Here is a 19,660-nt window from a genome sequence, read left to right as displayed (position 1 = left end):
ACCAAGTCTTTCAATTTATTGATTTTATTCTACATTTATTACAAGTTTTTATGAATAAATTATTTTGCCGAACTAAATATTTGATTTAATTTTCTTGACTAGTTCATGTGCTGTTTGCTCTATCATGGCTGTATTGTATGAATATGTATGTTGCTTGTGTTTGTATGTATGTTGCTTGTGTTTGTATGTATGTTGCTTGTGTTTGTATGATAGCCTATAGGTTAGACCTAAATCTGAACAACATTGTAGTCAAGCTAGATACAGGCTACCTCTACAAACAGGCTACATGTAGCTTACACAGTAATGATCATACATGAGGTTGCGTGCTACCTGTCTACTGAGGTTGTATTCCATAAGGCTAGCAATATGCTACCTGTCTACTGGTGTTCCATCAGGCTAGCAATATGCTACCTGTCTACTGAGGTTGTATTCCATCAGGCTAGCAATATGCTACCTGTTTAATGAGGTTGTATCCAGACAAACAGGCTAGCAATATGCTACCTGTCTTCTGAGGTTGTATTCCATCAGGCTAGCAATATGCTACCTGTCTACTGAGGTATCCAGACAAACAGGCTACTTGTTTTATTAGAAAAGTTGAAACAAACAGGTTTACCCTGCACCTAACCAATTACCCCTTAATAATTTGATCAAGCTAAAATCTATATTTAAAAAAACCACAACAGAAAATGATTCTGCATAATGTAAACCAACTTTACTACAAACAAGTTCTATACAAAATGAAAATGTTCTAGTAGGCAAGAAAATTTTGCCCACACTAAACAGAACAAGTTCTCTACAGCACAAATCCAACTAGAATGAAACCAACTTTACTACAAACAAGTTCTATACAAAAAAAACATGAACATGTTCTAGTAGTAAGCAAGAAAATTTTGTGCCCAGACTAAACAGAATAAGTTCTCTACAGCACAATCCCAACTAGAATGAAACCAACGTATTACTGAAAACAAGTTCTATACAAAAAAAAAACATGAACATGTTCTAGTAGTAAGCAAGAAAACTTTGTGCCCAGACTAAACAGAACAAGTTCTCTACAGCACAAACCCAACTAGAATGAAACCAACTTCACTAATTAACTAAACAAAGTAACCTACCATACCCAGGTAACTAATCGGGTCATGTAATGTGCTTATAACCAGGAATTAAAATCATTTTATTCATTCTTAAAAGTAAGTAAATACTGAATGATTTCTTCCATGTAAATTAAGACAACATTTATAGCCTAGGGAACAAACAATTGGCAATCACTTTTTTTTTGTTCTAGTTATAAGGGAGGTCAACTGTCATTACATTTCTAATTGGTGTAAGAAGTCCCTAATATTGTGATCAAACTCTGACATGATTCAGTATGAGCAATCAATAAATAACAGTTATGAAATTATCAACAGCCAATGACAAGCTAGAAAGAATGAGGCAAGAATCATTAGCTGTATCACTGTTGGTGTTTTCCCAAGAATTGTAACAACAAACATATAAACAAAAATATCAAGACACAAACAGAAACTTACAATTTAATTTTTATTTGACATAAAGATCATTTGGGAGTGTCCAAAACTATTTATTGGATATCATAGTATTTACAACAGTACATAATTCATTTATTAATGATGATGAAATCAATTTTATTTCAATCCTGAAGGGACATCAGTCTTTAATACCCCATACAAAAATACATTTTAATAATTCAAATAAAGAGTTGATGTGAATAAAAAAAATGTAAGCATTGTTTGAAAGCAAGGCAAAGACTGAGATGAATAAAAGTTATGGAATGATTGCTTCAATGACTAATTGAAATCTTAGCATTCCAGTTACAAGAGCTTTATACAATGTGGATACTAATTTTATTTTATAATTTGTTTTCAATCCAGGGGACATTATCATGACATGTTTCATCAGGGGAGAGTATCTCTTAACTTATTTAAATATTCAAACATCTTGAAAATAAATTAACTGTAAAACAACAATAACCACCATGCTCAATTAACGTCAACAAAACTTAGCATGTACTAAACGGCTTCAGTCATTTTGTGGAACCATTTATGTACAACATGTATTACCCTATCCAGATTTTTAAATGGGTTGAAAGCTGATAATTATGTCCAAGCTCCAACCTTAATTAAATTATTACATACAAAACTGGCAAAAAAAAAAAAGCTAATGACTTGTACAAATCATGCCATCAGGTATCACACCTAGACAAAATTCCCTGCGATAATGCAAACCATCTGCACAAAGCTGACTGTACAATACAAATAAAAGCTCCAGAAACTCATGCAACACAACATTAAACATGGGGCAGGAAATACATAGAAAATAAATCAAATACAAAATACTATGGAACCTGGCACCTTCATACATGCTCATATTTTAAAACAATTTTAATAGTAAAAACAATAAGGTAAATTAACATAACAGCAAAAGATAACAGGATTCAGCTACAATAACTTAATTTCAAAATAGAAACAAAATTTATCTAAATAAATAAAAGTTTTGATTTAAAACATGAATACCTAGCTTTCATTTACAAGAACATGTTACAAAATCTTGCATTTAATTAAAACTGAACTCGTAATGCGCATATTAAAAATATTTATATATCTATATGTATGTAAATATAATACAATTCTGTTTGCCTTATAGAAAAATATGAAAAAAGCATGCGATAGACAAGGTCCATCAACACAATGGTAAAGAAATATAACAAAAACTATTTAAAATTGATATGTGAATTTTGTTATTTTTGGTCCTACACAACATGCATACATGCCACCTATGTTTAAGTGTCAAGGTGTCGCTGTAAACACACAACACTAACCACTGGTCAACACCTGGCCAAGCTTACACCCAACACTAACCACTGGTCAACACCTGGCCAAGCTTACACCCAACACTAACCACTGGTCAACATCTGGCCAAGCTTACACCCAACACTAACCACTGGTCAACATCTGGCCAAGCTTACACCCAACACTAACCACTAGTCAACATCTGGGTCAAGCTTACACCCAACACTAACCACTGGTCAACACCTGGCCAAGCTTACACCCAACACTAACCACTGGTCAACATCTGGCCAAGCTTACACCCAACACTAACCACTGGTCAACATCTGGGTCAAGCTTACACCCAACACTAACCACTGGTCAACATTGGTCAACATCTGGGTCAAGCTTACACCCAACACTAACCACTGGTCAACATTGGTCAACATCTGGCCAAGCTTACACCCAACACTAACCACTGGTCAACATCTAGTCAAGCTTACACCCAACACTAACCACTAGTCAACATCTGGGTCAAGCTTACACCCAACACTAACCACTGGTCAACATCTGGCCAAGCTTACACCCAACACTAACCACTGGTCAACATCTGGCCAAGCTTACACCCAACACCAACCACTGGTCAACATCTGGCCAAGCTTACACCCAACACTAACCACTGGTCAACATTTGACCAAGCTTACACCCAACACTAACCACTGGTCAACATCTGGTCAAGCTTACACCCAAGCTGGCCTGTAAAGAGACACCACTAAAAAAAACTATTCAAGTGTTCTAACACATCTTATTGCACAATATGTTAACAAAAAAAAAACAAATACAAAAAGCCCCAGACAAGGTAGGCTACTCTTGCGGTTAATGTTGGTTAGCAAAGAAATATTCACACTCAAAAATCCCACAAAAATATATACAACAACAGTAATACATCCTATAAAAGCCATTGAGGAGTATATTAGTCCATGCTAAGGGAGAAATGCTACATGAATTGAATGTACAAAATTTACAGGAATATTGTTTACACTTTCTTTAATACAACAAAACCATAGCACATGACCTTTTTGGTTAGACCTTACACTGTAGACACCATTGGACCAAAACATTCAAGTGAGACTGACAATTAGAGAAAAGTGACTGACTATAACAGGTATGGAAGTTCTAAACCCAATGGGACTGAGTGTACCTGGCAGCCTTGTACCATTATAGCTACACAGTAAACAGATCCCATATGAGACCACCCATTTCAAACAAACATACAGCTAATACCTTGATTTGTATTAATAAAATACTAATTGTAATGAGAAATCTTCAACTTTCATTGATACATCTTTCAATTAAAAAATATTTTTAAATATTGCCTGCAATCCTACTCAGTATTCTATGTAAACCAAGCAATTTAAAACACCTGTTCTTATCTAATGAAAGGTGTAATAATTTTTATATTTTATTTGCAATTCTTTTTAAATAAGTATATATATATGGTCTTATTATATGCACACAAACACAAATCACAATAGGATGTATATGAAGAGATAAAAGATGCTTTAGATTTTACTTATTTCTGGACTCATCATCCGCTGGAAGATGTTATCAGAGCCTGGCTCAACAAGTGATGGAGGCATCTGGTCTGGGACTAGCACCGGCATTTCATCATCTTCAGGTGTGCTGTCTCGAGATTCTCTGCTGCATGCTGCCGCCGGCTCTATAGGCTCAAGGAGTGGGGGGCTGAGCGCCCGGGGCGAGTCACAGCTCTCCTCCATCCTCTTCTCCTCCAGCACACATTTCTTCTTCTGTGCTATTGCCTGAGCTATTTGATTTGTCAGACCAGTCAGTTTGAATGCTGTAGCTGGAGGGTGTGCACTAGTGGACGGTGATACTGTGGAAGCGTTGGTACACACTGGAGGAGGTTCATCAGAAGAGCCAGAAGGTTGCTGAGGGCATGCTGTTTCTAGCGATGGACAAGATTCATCCATGGGTTCCTGTGTGGAGTCTTTATGCTGTAGTTCGAGAGCTTTGTAAAATGAGTCACTGTCTGAAGACTGGCTCAGTTTGCCATTAGGTTTGCTGTCTTCATCATGAGCAGCAGCTGAAAGCCCTGAATCTTGACTACCTTCAGAAAGCTGTGCAGCATCTGAAAGCCCAGAGTCTTTAACACCTTCTTCAGAAAGTGCATGTTTTGTATTTTCTGAATTCAAATGTACTTCAGAGTTTCCATCATTAATGGAATGTTCACTGTGTGAAGTTTTAGAATATTTAACACCTGGCTCACCTTCATCTTTGCCAGCTTGCTCTCTCAGCCTCTTTCTGGATGTTTGATCTGTATCAGAAGAGAACTTCTCCATAGATCTTTCAGCCCTCCGCTTCCATTTTTCATAAACAGACAGTTTTTGTGGAGTTCCAGTAGAAAAATCTGCTGTAGATTTTTTAGCTGTTGTAGATTTCAACTCTGGGTTCTTTGAAGATGTGGCTCCATCATGAAATAGTTTACCTGACTCTGTGCCTACCCTTTCTTCATGTGAATTGTTCCCAGAATTCTGTGATTTGACACAAGGAATTTTGGTCTCTTTATGGTCCTCATGGAGAATAATTTCACTGAACCTGACCTTTTTGACTGGAGGTGAGGTCACATGATCAGGCTGATCAATGGCAGGCAACTTAACAGGATGATAGTATTGACTGGACTTTGGCCCATGAGAAACTCTGCTGTTGCCATAAATTGTCGAGGTATTGGACATTTTATCTGGAGCAACATTAAACAGCATTTGCCCTTGCACAAGTTTAGCATTGCCTTCAAATACAGCTACTTCCTTTGTGATAGGACTTTTCAGCTTGCTTGCTAGTCTTTCATTCACCTTTCTCAAGCGTTCCTTAATGTCAACACTAGGTGAAAGAGGTTTGAACCCAGCTATTTTTTTAACTGGCAGGGGCTGCTCCTGTTTAATCTCAGCTGGAGGATGAGTTGAGCTTTTGATGGTTGTGTTGCTGGCATCTGGGCCAGCCCCTGGAGAAATGGCAGGCTTTGGGGACACGTTGGTTTCCTTCAGCTGGAGGCCAGCCTTTAGCTTAACCACCTGGCCTGCAGGGCTGTTGGCATCTAGAACTGTTATTTTGTTCTGGGCAAGAAGTTTCTCGTACTCTTCTCTAGAAATCTTGACAACCTTGACGGGCGGTTTGGCTGGTGCAGCCACAGGTGGTGGAGCAGGTTTTGGTTCTTGCACATTTTTCCCGTTTTCTGATTTGGATTTTTTAATGTACTGGTTGATGGTGATGCAAGGAAGAGTGCGCACAGTTTCCCTGAATGGAAGGGAATATCTGAACTTTGCACCTGGATATTTGCTCAAGTCCACACCATGTTTTTTTGGCGTCTCCTCCGATTCACCTTTTGCACTTTTGGGAATGTACGACTCAAAGTCTTTGGCGCTGCTCCCCCCCAGCAATTCACGACGATAGCTCCATGTAGCTCTTGGCTTAAATTCATCATCCTCCTGGTTGGAAGAGCTTTCATTGTTTGCGGCACTGTAGAAATAGATACACATTAATTTGATATTTACAATTATTGCTCAATTACTGCATTATTTCAATCTCTGTTATTCTCTTTGATACTTACAGTTTCTTTTGATTTTCATCTTCATCTTCTCCCCATCTTCTTCCAGAGGAATAAAGAATCTTCCCAGAAGTATAAGAATCTGGTTCAGAATCTGAGTCAGAATACTGTGAATAAAATAAAACCAAAAGTTAAAAACAGACAATCTTGGATGCATGAAACAAAAAAGCAGTTAACAACTTCATAGCATATGACAAACAAAAGGACTTTTTGAAATGCGCCATTTTTGCAATGTATATATTACACACCCTTCTCCTTTTGTAAGGATGCCTCTGGCCAGCGTAGCCATACTCCTGCAGGTATGTGGACTCCCCCCAACTCTCACGTTTTCTGGTTGCTCGATGACAGGCAGGCTCCAGGTAGACACGAAATGTTCTTCTCATGCTGCGCTCAAACACACCTTTTAAATTTTCTGCCATGTAACCAAAGTCTAAAAAAGAAGATTATTAAACAAAATCAGACTTCGTAAGTAATAACTAAACGCACTCAACTTCAAGTGGGTAAATTGAATTAAATATTTCCAAGCTAGACAAAGTACAGTTACATGAAAACCAGTCATTTTTCTCAAATCTTACCACTGTCTTTGCCATGGTACTCAATACAGTTGTCAAACACAAGATTCATATCCCTCTCAAACTGTTCTGGTGACTTGTAAGCTTTCTCAGACAATTTTTTTTCTATCTGTAGCAAATCTATGGGTTCCTGGACAAATTTTACAAACATTACAAACAAACAAAAACTATTCTCTCTGCAAAGGACATGATAACAGTTTTAACACTCAATAGTCTTCTAGCGCAAGAAAATATTACTCTTAAGTTCATAAATTGGTTGCCGAATCTGAACGCTTTTTTCCCTTAAAGGATAAATGCTCTAACAAAAAAAAAACCACCTACCTTGATCATTTCAAAGAAATCTGGTGTATTTACTTCTTCAACAGCTTCCAAAAATGGCCATGAGTGCTCATTACGTTTGATGTTGAGTAACACTAGTTAGATAAAAACAAACACATTAGAAATGATCGAGTTTAAGTAGTTTTAAAAAATTGGTCCCACTGGCGTGTACCATATTGGTCATTATGCTTAAAAAAAAATAATTAAAATATAACACTCACCTTTTTCAAAATTGTATTGCATTTGCTCATCAACATCATCTTCATTACTGTAAAACAAATTAAAAGATGGAATTACTTTTTGTTTCAAATGTTCAAACACTTAAGTTATTAAAAAAAAAAAGAAGATAATTAAAGTAATCTACTTACTCTTCTTGTTTGAGTCCATTCATCAGCTCAGGTGGTATCTCTTTACCCTCAGCAATAAGTCGAGCTCTTTCTTCCCTCAACCTAGCTCTATTTGCCCTCTCTAAACAAATTTAAAAGGAAATTTATTATTGTTTGTAGTTATTGATTGAGTTTTGAGTGGTTAAAAAATGAATAAATGAATAAATTACTGATGATTATTAGGTAATTAACAAATTTTGCAGGGAAGAAAAGTTACAAATCAATGCATTTTTGGTATATATAGACTAACCTGCTCTAGCCCTCTCTTTCTCTTCTTTCTGTCTCTTTTCTTCTTCTAATTTTAACTGCTGCCTTTTCTCCTCATCTGCTATGGCTTTCAGCCTTTCTTCCTCTTCTTCAGCTTCTCTATTTAAACGCTCCTGTTAAAATAACACAAGAACAGAATGATAGCAACCCAGAATACTAGCAGAAATGTTACTTTTCATTTTGCTAACTCTAGAGTGAGCTGTTTCCACATAAGAAAAATAAATATTTAAATATACTAATCAATCTAATTATATAAGAACAGACTGTAAGAAGCTGTATAAGATGCAGCAAGAATAAGGCCGAATGGAACTTTAAACTAAGGTCATGGGTCAGGGCAAAGGTAAGCGCTGACATCACCTCTTCAAAATATGTTAATTTTTGTCACTTGCAATGTGTTACAATGCATTATTAGCTTTTGGCTATAGCTTTATTTAATGATATAACTGCTACTTTTTTCTATTAGGTCCCAATACTATTATCAATTATCTAATCCGAGATTGCAAGCGATATTCATTACTGATACACTGTAAGGATTTTAATTGAAGACAGATGGCACTTTAGTGGGGGGTTTTAATTTTAGTATTAATTGGATAATTATATTATCCCATTTTTTGCTAATTTATAAAAAAAAAAACATGCTTATGACAAAAGATTAAGAGTTGTACTTTTTCCTCTTCCTCCAGTTTTTTGAGCTCTAATCTGTAGGAAGATCTCTTGGGCAACATTTCTTGGGCTCTCTTTTCTCTTGCTCTTTCCTGTTCATTTTAAAATCATTTATAACAATAATGTTATTTACAATTTATACATAGGTTTACTTGAGTTATTTTTTTGCATGTATTTTTTGATTTGAAGAAATATTTTTAAAAAGACTGATAGTAAAATCAACTTGTACTGACCTTGTCCTCCATGATGGTAGGTATCTCAGGCAGGAAATCATTTTTTAAAGTCTTGTACAACTGTTTTTCTTTGTAGATTTTAGTGTCTTTAAACTCTTCAGTCAGGTGTTCCCAATCTTCCACACTTTCACACACTAGCTGCCAGTGGCTCAGGCCACCCCTCAAAGGTTTGTCATCTGCATACAAGGCAACATAATCCATTGCGGTTTCATCTTTGATCTTTTTCTCCTCTTCTACTAAGCTAAGATCTTTGGAAGTCTCAACTTTAATATCATCTTTTTGCTCTTCCTTCACTTGTGTTGTCTCATCAGTCTTGATGGTATCCTCAAGAGCTGTGTGCTCCTCTGGTATGACTAGACCTGTGGGTTCTTGTGCTGCTTGTGAGATGGGAGCTGCAGGGACTTCCTCTATTATTTCAATGCACTCTTCTTTAGGTACAGTAGTGTTTGTGTCCACAGCGGTGTCTGACAGTTCACTTGACACTGGTAGATCTTCAGTGACTCTATCAACAACAGTGGCCAACTGTTCATTTGTTACATCAACTGAACTTGTATTTTCAGCTTTTTCTTTTTGAGAACCATCTTCTTCAGCTTGACAAGTGCCTGAACATACCTTGCTACCTTCACTAACATCAGGTGCTTCATCAGCTCCATGACACACATCCTCTACCATTGTGACATCACAGGGCGTGTCTTCTTTAGCAACCAGCTCATCAGTCACTAGCTGGTCACCTCTGTCCTCAGGAGATAGCTCTACATCCATATCAGTGGCAGTGTGATCAGCTGGTGCAGTATCAGTACAGTTTTCATTGAGCACAACCTGGCTCTCATCAACACTTGACAGTCTTTCTTCTACAGACTTTGGCTCATCAGTATCTTTATTACCCGGCTGTGGGGGTGATGTTACATTATCAATAGCTGCCAACACAGCTATGTTTTCTTGTGAGTTATCCTTGTCTGTTGCAGCTTCTAACACAGATGCACTTGTAACATTCAAAGAATCTTCAACAACATCCATGTGCTTTTCCTCTGTTTCCATAGCGATACAAGCATCAGAACATTCTTCCACTACTTTATCTTGTTCTTTTATCAGCTCGTCTCCTTCAGCATTAGCTGTCACTCCTGATGACTGGAAGGTTTCATCAACTTTTTCATCTGAAGCTGTCGCTGCCTGTTCATTGACAGCTTCAACCCCTGCACATGTTGTCTGACATGAACTGCCATCTTTTTCTTCACAGCTGACATCCATTTTGTCAGGACCACTGTCTCCCTCTCCACCTTGATGAGTCTCTGTACTCTCTTCACTTGAGACTTCATTCAATGAACTCTCAGAACAAACGGCTGTGTGCACTCTGTCTACAATGTCTTCCAACACCATCTCAACAACTACTTTAGTGTTCTCTTCCTTTCCAGCACCTGCTTCCCTCTCTTCATTGTTGGTTAATTCAGGTACTGTAGAAGTTTCTGTATCTTCAGTTTCTGCCTGGCCAGTGGGTTCAGGTTTAGTAAAATGAATAGTCATATTTGTATCCAATACTATCAGGGATACTGATGCATCATCCTCTGTTGGTTTGGCTAACACATTATCCTCTGTAACTTCAGCATTACAAGTTTCTACTACTTTAGAAGTGTCCATTTCATTAACACCAACACCCTGTATTGTGTTCTCTTTCTCACCAACACTTGTCACTGTTTCTGTCTTATCTTTGTCAACAACTCCAATGATTGGAGTGTCAACAACATGCTCTTGTTCCCCAGCCTTTACCCTGATCTTTGCTTTGTATCGATTTTTGTTAACAGCAAGTCCTAGAGTCTCCATACATTTCAATTTCAGCTCTTCCTCCTCTTCCTCCTCAGGATCAACCATTTCTTCATTAGAGGCTGCAGTGGTAAGCTGCTGGGGATGACCAGATAAAGCTTCTACTACAGGTGTTCCATCTGTAGTATTGTGGTCAGGTAAACTTTCTTCTACAGGTGTTCCATCTGGCCTATTGTGGTCAGCTAAACCTTCTACTACAGGCGTTCCAGGTAAACTTCCTTCTACAGGTGTTCCATCTGCCTTAAAGTGGCCTAGTAAACTCTCTGCTTCAGGTACTTCCTCTGATACATGTGTTATCTCTTCAACTGGGCTGTCCTGTGACACAGGAGACAACACGATGTTGTCAGAGCCTGGTTGACTGCAGTTACCTTCTGGCTCAACTGGTGCATCTGAAGACTCTTCCTTCTGCTGTGAACTTTCAGTTGGGTCCACAGTTTCTCCTACGACCCCGTCTACTTCATCCACATCCATTTCTTCACTTTTAGGAACATAGTCAATCACTGCTTCTTTTATAGGAATTGATAAGTCAACTCCCACTGGTGGCACATTGCTTGCAGGAGTAGAATCATTCATGGCCACAGTGGAACACATTCTGTGAGTATGAGAAACACTAAGATCCAAAGCCTCATCAGAGGGCAGGGTTGAAAAGTGAGCACTTATGTTTGCCCTGCTCGTATAGGATAAATCAATAGCACACTCACTGTCAGGCACATCGTATCTTGTGAGAGATAATGCCCTGGCTTGACTGTCTACGAGTATGTCGGTGGGTATGTCAACATGACTGTAGTCTGTAACATCTATAGGCTGCTCGGCTAAAAATCTGGCTTCTTCTGTAATGATGGGCTGCTCAGTCATGGGTTCATTTAAATACTTGGTGGGTAGCTCTATTATGGTGGTTTCCTCTGTAATAGAAGGTTCTTTTGTAATGGTAGTGGACTGATTTATAATTATTGAGCATTGATCAATAATATTCGAGGATTTATCTGTAATGACAGATTGGTCTGTAATATTTAAAGATTCATCTGTAATGTTTGCTGCATGATTTGTAATTGAGGATAGCTCAGCGGTGGATATCACTGTTATATTTGGAGATTCTTTGGTTATGCTGGAGGTTTGATCATCATTGTCAGAACATTCTTTTGTTACACTGATGGGCTCATCTGCAATATTTGATGATTCTTCTGTAATGTCGTTTGACTCATCTGCAATATTTGATGATTCTTTTGCAATGTTATTTGACTGATCTGCAATATTTGATGATTCTTCTGTAATGTTGTTTGACTCATCTGCAATATTTGATGATTCTTCTGTAATGTCGTTTGACTCATCTGCAATATTTGATGATTCTTTTGTAATGTTATTTGACTCATCTTCAATATTTGATGATTCTTTTGCAATGTTATTTGACTCATCTGCAATATTTGATGATTCTTCTGTAATGTTATTTGACTCACCTTCAATATTTGATGATTCTTCTGTAATGTTATTTGACTGATCTGCAATATTTGATGATTCTTCTGTAATGTTATTTGACTGATCTGCAATATTTGATGATTCTTCTTTAACGTCCTTTAACTCATCTGCAATATTTGAAGATTCTTCTGTAAGATTTGTAGATTGATCTACAGTATTTGATGATTCTTCTTTATTATTGGATTGATCTGCAATATTTGAAGATTCTTCTGTAATGTTGATGCATTGATTTGTAATACTTGAAGATTCTTCCGCCAAGTCCTTAGGCTGATCTGTAGTGTTAGTGGATTGATCTGCAATATTTGAAGACTCTTCTGTAATGTCATTTAATTGAGCTACAATATTTGATGATTTTTCTGTCAAGTCCTTAGACTGATCTGTAATATTTGAAGATTCTTCTGTAATGTTAGTGGATTGCTCTGTGCTATCTGAGGGCTGTTCTGTAATGAGGGTCTGAGTTACATTTGTTACATCCATCCTGGCCACAGTGTCCAAGTCAAGAGGCGTCCTCCATTCACCTTCTGTTAAGTTGACCTCATTGTCTTCATCCATCTCATCCTCAACATCTTGCAGTTCAATTATCCTTTGCTCCTCTTCATCGTCATCCTCATGCTGCTCCTCTGTGTCAACTAGAATCTCTTTAGAAACACAAGCATCAGACAATACAACCTCATTAGCTATATCCTTACTATCACTGAGATTCTCATCTTTAGCAACACTGTCGTTAGATATTGGATCTGTGGAAGATGTTTTAACCTGTTCACAAGCTGGTTCATCTGGGACTGGATCAACATCACATAAATGCTCAGCATCACCTGAGGTTAATTCTTTCACATTACAGCTCTCATCAACTTGGTCAGGGTCACTCTTTGTTGTGTCACTCATTTTACTATTATCTTCAGTTTTATCTGTTTCAGCATGTTGGACTAATTGTTGACTTGTGGCATGCTTTGTGTCTGAGGTATCAGGTTCTTTTGATTCTGAAACAGGTGCAGCAGTTTCAGATTGTGTTGGTCTACACTCTGACTGAACCACATCAGTCTCTCCTGCAGGAACTTCATGGTTAATGGATGCTGCAACATTGGCCTCTGCACCAGCATCCTGGTTAGAGTTTGGCAAGTCTTGAGCAGCACCCTCAGATGATTGTGTCACATCCTCGCCAGATACTTTATTTTGTCGTCTCTGGGGTGTTGATTTCCTTCTTGAACTTCCCTTTTTTGACACACTGTCATGGGGTGAAACATTTCCTCTGACTGCTGATTCTGTATTCTCAGATATATCATCAACAACAGTGTCCTGCTGAATGCTGGCGTTTAACTGGTTGACAGCCTGCTCTATGTTTTTCATGTGAATGGCCTCAGCTTCGCTCTTGACCATCCCACTGCTTAAACTACTATTGCTGCTGTGTTTTATCTTGTCCCCATTCACACTGCTGTCCCTGCTGTGACGGCCAGTAAACTGGTTATGAAAGCCATCAATCGCTAGGCGTTTGAGTTCTTTTTTAGAAAGACTAGGATCAAATACAATTTCTGGAGCTTCTTCCTCTGCCATTTTACGACGAGATCTACGAGTTGGCTGGTGATCTGTCAACTGTTTATTCTGTGTTGCCTTTTTCCTTTGTGGTGTTTCACTGGAGAAAAAGGCAGATTAGACAACATGTATACACTTACTTAAATTGAAAAAATTATCATTTGTTATCCTAAATGCATTTAGAAAGTATATTGTGGTGCTACATATTTTAAAAACTGGGAGAGCCCTTGCCATAAGTGCCAAGAAAGTTGACACAAAACATTATCGGATTAAACTGCAAGTTCAACCTGAAGGATTCAGAAAGGAGATTTATTTCACCTGATGTGCATATCAAATTCTGATAAAAACCTATTTATTTATCTTTTTGTGACTTTTTTTTTTGACTTTCTTATGATCAAATTCTGGTAAAAACCTACCCATTTATCTCTTTGTGATTAACTTTCTTCTCAGCTTTTGGCTCTTTGTTGTTGCTCTTAGATCTGGATTTCCTCCTTTTTTTACCACTTGATTTTCTTTTAGATTTTGTAACAGTTTCTATGTACTTCCTGAAATTATTACAATTGTAATAACAAACCATTAAGTCTACAAAAACAAACAAAAAAGGCTATCTATAAATTACAAAAGTTTTCATAAACTTTCGAAACGGATGTATAAAGAAAGCTGATAAACTTTAAAAATATATCTTAACTTACGTCTCATTTTCAGAGTTTTCTGCACTTTTAATAGGTGTCTTCTTTCCAGGGGACTTTTTTCTGCCTCGTGTCGTTTTTTTCTTCATTTTCAGTTCTTCTTCAAAATCTACATCATCTTTGTCATCATCCATTGCTTCATCATCACTTTCCTGAAGCGCCTCACTGTTAACAATAAAACGTAATTTTTTAAAAATTGTTTTTACAATATTTAGCCAGACAACCTAAATTTAAAAATTAGTTTAAAAAAATACATTATGAAACAAGATGAATAATTTTATATAATGATATATTTTTAATATGTGAGATTATAAAAACTACACCAACACTCACGCTAACTCTTTCTGAGCTTCATCCTCTTCTTCTTCTTCTACCTCCTCTTCCGTAATATGTTCATTGATATCTTCATCCATTAAAACACTGTCTTCAATTTCTTCATCAGCATCTGCTTTCATAGCTCTAGCACTTAGGATTGGGTTTCTTTTTCCCTTTTCACAAGCATCATTTTCATCTATATCTTGAGGCTCTTCAACATCCTCTTCCAAATCCAATCCCTTTCTTTTTTTGCGAGTTCTTTTGTCATCATTTAACCTTAAACATTTTTTACATTTGATTATATTAATCAACAGCTTTACTTAACTGTCAAAACCTTTTTTTTGTTCTACTTTTGATTATACTGAAAATGGATACAGCATTCAGTGCTGCATTATGAAAATGTAAACTTACTTTTCTTTAGCACTAGCAGATTCAGGCATTTCCCTGTAGAGCCGAGTCCCATAAAAGTACCAGTACTTAGCTCCTTTGGCATCAACACCTAATGGCTCCACACGTAGGCTATCACCACTCAAGCCCTGAAAACAAACAATATAGAATATTTTGTTTGAAAGTTTGTACTGAAATGGCAAGGAATCTAAAGAAACCTGAATCACTTCTTTTTAAATGCAGATTATTGACATGCCAGTTAATTATAATAACTCACTGCATATTTTCAAGAAATTATTTTTTCATTGCTACTGAACTAGCAATATCCACTTTTGTATATTTGGTAACGCAGATAACTTAACCCTAAAGTCTGTAGCTGTACAATTTAAAGCATTGTATTAACTAAAGCAACTGTAGGAATATGCTGCTAGAACATCTAATTGATAAGAACAATCTTTTTACTTTCACAACACATTCAAGTACTACCTTTAACATTTCTGCAACATCATCAGCATCAAGTCTAAAGTCACAAAGAGCATGTAAGATTTCCACTCTTTGCCTTACAGGTAAACCAAGAAAGGGGGTGTCTGCCAGAGGATTTGGGCGACCAAGCTCTTGTTGCCATCGCTGTTTAAATATATCCTTCAGGAACAGGTCATAGTTGAAATACCTGAAATAAAAATAACATTTTTAATGGTGTTACTGTTTAATTAAACACCAATAACTTGAATAACACTTCTAATATATTTACAGCTGTAGGCCTATTTATGAATGTTAAAAATCAAGACTAAAGTGAAACTATTATATTTTTACTCTTCCTAAATTCTAACAATAAAGTTTATATGTACAAATAAAGTATGATACTGTCCAACAGGTTTTGAAGATTAATTTGTGACAATATCGAGAAGTCACACTAGTGGTATAAATTCAAGTCCAATAATAATCTATCACAAGGAATAAGATAACTTTGAAAAAGATATTATTCACAATTCTATCATTCCAGTTGGAAATAAGTGAAACTGTCTAATAAAAATAAAGGCAATCACATAAATTATAACTTACTTAATATCATCCCTGGCATAACATCCATTTAAGAGTTGACATATTATGTCAATGACAAGTGTACTACCTCCCAGAGCAGGTGATGTCAGAAGTGCTTCTTCTAAGTCCTAATATAAAAACATAAGATTTAGTCACTTGTTTATTATTTAACAAACATTTATAAATTTTCAAGCCATAATTTAAAAATGCTTACAGTTTAGGAAAATATTTTGAACATGTTTTTACCTCTATGTCAAAGTCACTGAAACCAAACACTGCCTTGAAGAGGGAACAAAAATGTGCTATGGCTGGAACCTCCCACCATGTATGAACTTCTGCAAAAATAATTGAAGTGATTTTATTTTTATAATCTCTTAATAAGCTAAGTAATTTGCTATGACTACTCAAAATAAACTGCTCACTGCAAATTCAAATTAGTTAGGCCTATTGTTGAGCATTTAAATTTTAGTCTACATGACTGAAAAACAATAAGTTAATAACATTAGACCCACTAGATGTATTATATCAAACGAGTGAAATAATAAATAAATAGCTTAGATTTTAGATACACTCTATAGGGCCTTGGCATTTATCTCCCTTACTTCCGATAATTGGGTAAACCAATGTCTGATAATAGATTCTTCCTTATGAAAATAGGTGTTTCATGTTGTTAGTTACTTAGTAAACTTAAAGTCTAGTTTTATGGTTAGAAATTAGGGTTAGGATTGGGGTTAAGATTGACATGAGCAAGTTAAATGTGTATTTACAAGTAAACTAACATCTCTCTTTTAAAAAGATAGTAGGCCTATTAAATTATTGGGATGATTTGAGATACTGATGTCCAATAATAGACTCTTCCATAAAATAGGTGTGTTGGGTTGTTAGAAGTATTGTAATCTCGCCTACATTTTTGGTTAGAAATTAGGGTTAGACATATGGTAGGACTATGGTTGGGGTTAGGAAGATGGTTAGCATTAACATTAGCCAGCAATGTATGTATTTAGTTAACTACCAGTAAGGGGTCAACAATAAATGATGTCACGCTTTTTTAATGAGTTTTACCTACCCCCCTCACCTCCGTCACAAAAAGCCACTAAAATGACATCACACCTTAGCCTACAACCCCCCTCAAAATTGCAGTTGAATTTTCCTTAAAACATCAATATTTTTCCAAAATCTTATCTGAACTCTCTCAACACTGAGTATTTTAATCAATTCCTATTACAATTTATTTAAACAGTTTTCTAAAATGCGAAATAACGGCTAAAGTTTTGTTTTCTAACATTACTTTTTGTTGATGCAAAAATGTGACATCCCATTATCTGAACCCCCCCCTCATCACACACCATCACCAAATTACAGACCCCCCCTCCCTATGAGTGTGACGTCTTTTATGGACAACCCCTAACCTAACACCATTTTTTTAAAAGAAGATTCTATTATCAGACACCGGTATAAAAATTCCCCCTATTATAATGTACTAGGCATGCTGCCCAGCTTCGCTTAGGCTTTCGAAAACATTGAGAATTTGAATGCTTAATTAATTCGCCCGAGGGTCGGTCTACGACCTCAAGAGTTATGAAGAGGTTCCTCCGTGGACATTTTTTTTTCGATTTATAGCTCATATAAGGCACCGGTCAGTAGAGGTCAGTTTTGACCCCCTCATCGTAGACTTTTCGGCCAACCGGCCCCCGTGCTCTGTCGCCCCAAGGCAAGATCCTGCCAAATTTCAAGCGCCTGCGGCGCCAGGAAGTGCCCTATCGGACACCCGACAATCTAGATCTAGAGTCCTAATAGAATTTTTTTTTAAGTTTAGCCCGAGCAAAATAAAAAAAAAATAGATTAACTAAGTTGACTTGGTGCGTCTCGAACCCACACCACCTGCGTGAGTTTAAGTACACTATCATCTCCGCTATATAGGCACCTTAGAAACACGGAGAATAAAAGACGTATTTTAAAATCTTAACTTACGCGAATATGCCTATTCTTTCAAATTAATTTTTTTATCCCAAATTAGCCAGTTCCAAACAAAGACTTTGTATAAAATAATTATGTCTTGAAATAGTTTAGTCCTAATATAGAAATTTATTTTTGGAATAGATTCTAGAGAAGTTAGAGTCTAAATCTAGATCTTAGCGTCTACGTCTCGATCTAGATCTAGTTATTGCGTAGATTTGTAGATTTAGATCTAGTCTAGATCTAGAATCCAAATAAATAAAATAAATTTTATGAGTTTAGGCCGGAAAAAATTGTATTGTATACATTTCATAGTGTACGTAGATCTAAATCAAATTTGAATGAAATAGTTCATTTCTTTTTATTCTAAACACAGCAGATGACGTCATTAGATAATGTATAAGCAATAGTGACATCACAGTTTTATGCGTTCTTTTTCACGTGTATTAATGCTTTTCCGGTTGCATAAATAATACTGTTTCTCTACATTCGAATACGCCTTTATTTTTTATTTTTCTTCTTTAAATAAAATTGTGGTTATACATTTAAAACATCTAACATATTATTTTCAACAAAAGTCCGTAAAAAGTTCTCGATATATCGCTGCCGATTCTGACGTGATGTCCGGCGAAAAATTTTTGCGGACAGACAGAGAGAGAGAGAGATGTGCGAACGTGGGGTATTATATATTAGGATTGTGCTCATTATCTGACACACACTGGAATACAAATACATCCCACCTTCCGATCTAAATTGATTGTTTGTCTAGTAGTCTACTATTAGATAGGACCGATCCAGGTCTAAATTGAAATCTAGATCTAGATCTGATTACTATCTATAACTAGGCCCTATTCTAAATCAGTAATTACAGACAAGGTCCATCTTAGAATATTAGACCATTTTAAACATAAATTTTAAACTCTATTGCTGAGTGAGACTTGAGGCCCCTACCTACTGTACTAAAGTAACTAAACTTTTAATATCCAGATCTAGAAATCTATCTAGATCTAGAAGCTACTAGTCTAGTACTACACTACTAGAATCTAGATCTAGATTTCTAGAGGCAGGTCTAGAAATCTAGATATCTAGATCTGACCTATCTAGATCTAGATCTAGTAAGTAGGCCCTAGCCCTGCCCTAAGCCTGGCCTATGAGAAATTTTAATTTCATCTTGAATAGTTTTACCTCTAAGACGTTCTTGTGTTTCGGAAAATGGTAGATCACTGTGCTTAATGCTTTCTGCGTCGGTGTCGTCCATTCTGTGAAATCAGAGGACTGACCCGATGCATCAATCAACTGTCAAGTCAATGGACGTAGGCTTCAGTTTTATTATTTTACGACACTACACCGTCGTAAGCTTGCTTGGGTAGTCCCGTTTATTGTCAATCGCACAGTACCTTTTGAACAATAAGTTAAATGCAACTAGCTCAACAAATGCAAATTCAAAAGTAGTTTTGAGATGATAATACAAATACGGTTTGGTGCATCTGACTACGCGCTGTCAACTATGGCGATTAAATGGTTAATATACAGTTTTATGCTCTTTTATCACGCTCCACAATATCGGCCATCTTGTTTGGGTTAGGAGGGATATGCTGTGCATTATGGGT

General features: G+C 36.6%; 1 protein-coding gene across 1 annotated transcript; it reads right to left on the bottom strand.

The window, feature by feature from the left end:
* Window positions 1-3,199: 3,199 nt before the first annotated feature.
* LOC131955441 (titin homolog) lies at window positions 3,200-19,655 on the bottom strand. The gene is made up of 18 exons (XM_059319564.1): window positions 19,236-19,655; window positions 16,341-16,429; window positions 16,116-16,222; window positions 15,540-15,723; window positions 15,078-15,202; window positions 14,685-14,942; window positions 14,355-14,516; window positions 14,079-14,207; window positions 8,842-13,762; window positions 8,611-8,700; window positions 7,929-8,058; window positions 7,661-7,760; window positions 7,514-7,560; window positions 7,296-7,387; window positions 6,978-7,104; window positions 6,651-6,832; window positions 6,406-6,509; window positions 3,200-6,314 (listed from the first exon to the last, which is right to left on the bottom strand). The coding sequence occupies exons 1-18, from the start codon at window positions 19,306-19,308 to the stop codon at window positions 4,343-4,345; spliced, it is 8,892 nt and encodes a 2,963-aa protein (XP_059175547.1). The 5' UTR covers window positions 19,309-19,655; the 3' UTR covers window positions 3,200-4,342.
* Between the last annotated feature and the right edge of the window lie 5 nt (window positions 19,656-19,660).

Source organism: Physella acuta, unplaced genomic scaffold (assembly GCF_028476545.2).
Source record: "Physella acuta isolate Inbredline_101_S28 unplaced genomic scaffold, ASM2847654v3 ptg001066l, whole genome shotgun sequence".
Taxonomy (NCBI): domain Eukaryota; kingdom Metazoa; phylum Mollusca; class Gastropoda; family Physidae; genus Physella; species Physella acuta.
Note: the sequence above shows the minus strand (reverse complement) of the source record. Positions and strands in the feature narration are given on the sequence as shown.

What these genes read in the sequence shown, in the direction of transcription:
- LOC131955441 (XM_059319564.1), bottom strand. Translation starts at nt 19,308, where the DNA reads ATGGACGACACCGACGCAGAAAGCATTAAGCACAGTGATCTACCATTT. An exon ending in AACACAAGAACGTCTTAGAG is followed by an intron (nt 16,430 to 19,235) that starts GTAAAACTATTC and finishes TTATTTTTGCAG; the next exon opens with AAGTTCATACATGGTGGGAG. An exon ending in AATGGACTCAAACAAGAAGA is followed by an intron (nt 7,561 to 7,660) that starts GTAAGTAGATTA and finishes TTTGTTTTACAG; the next exon opens with TAATGAAGATGATGTTGATG.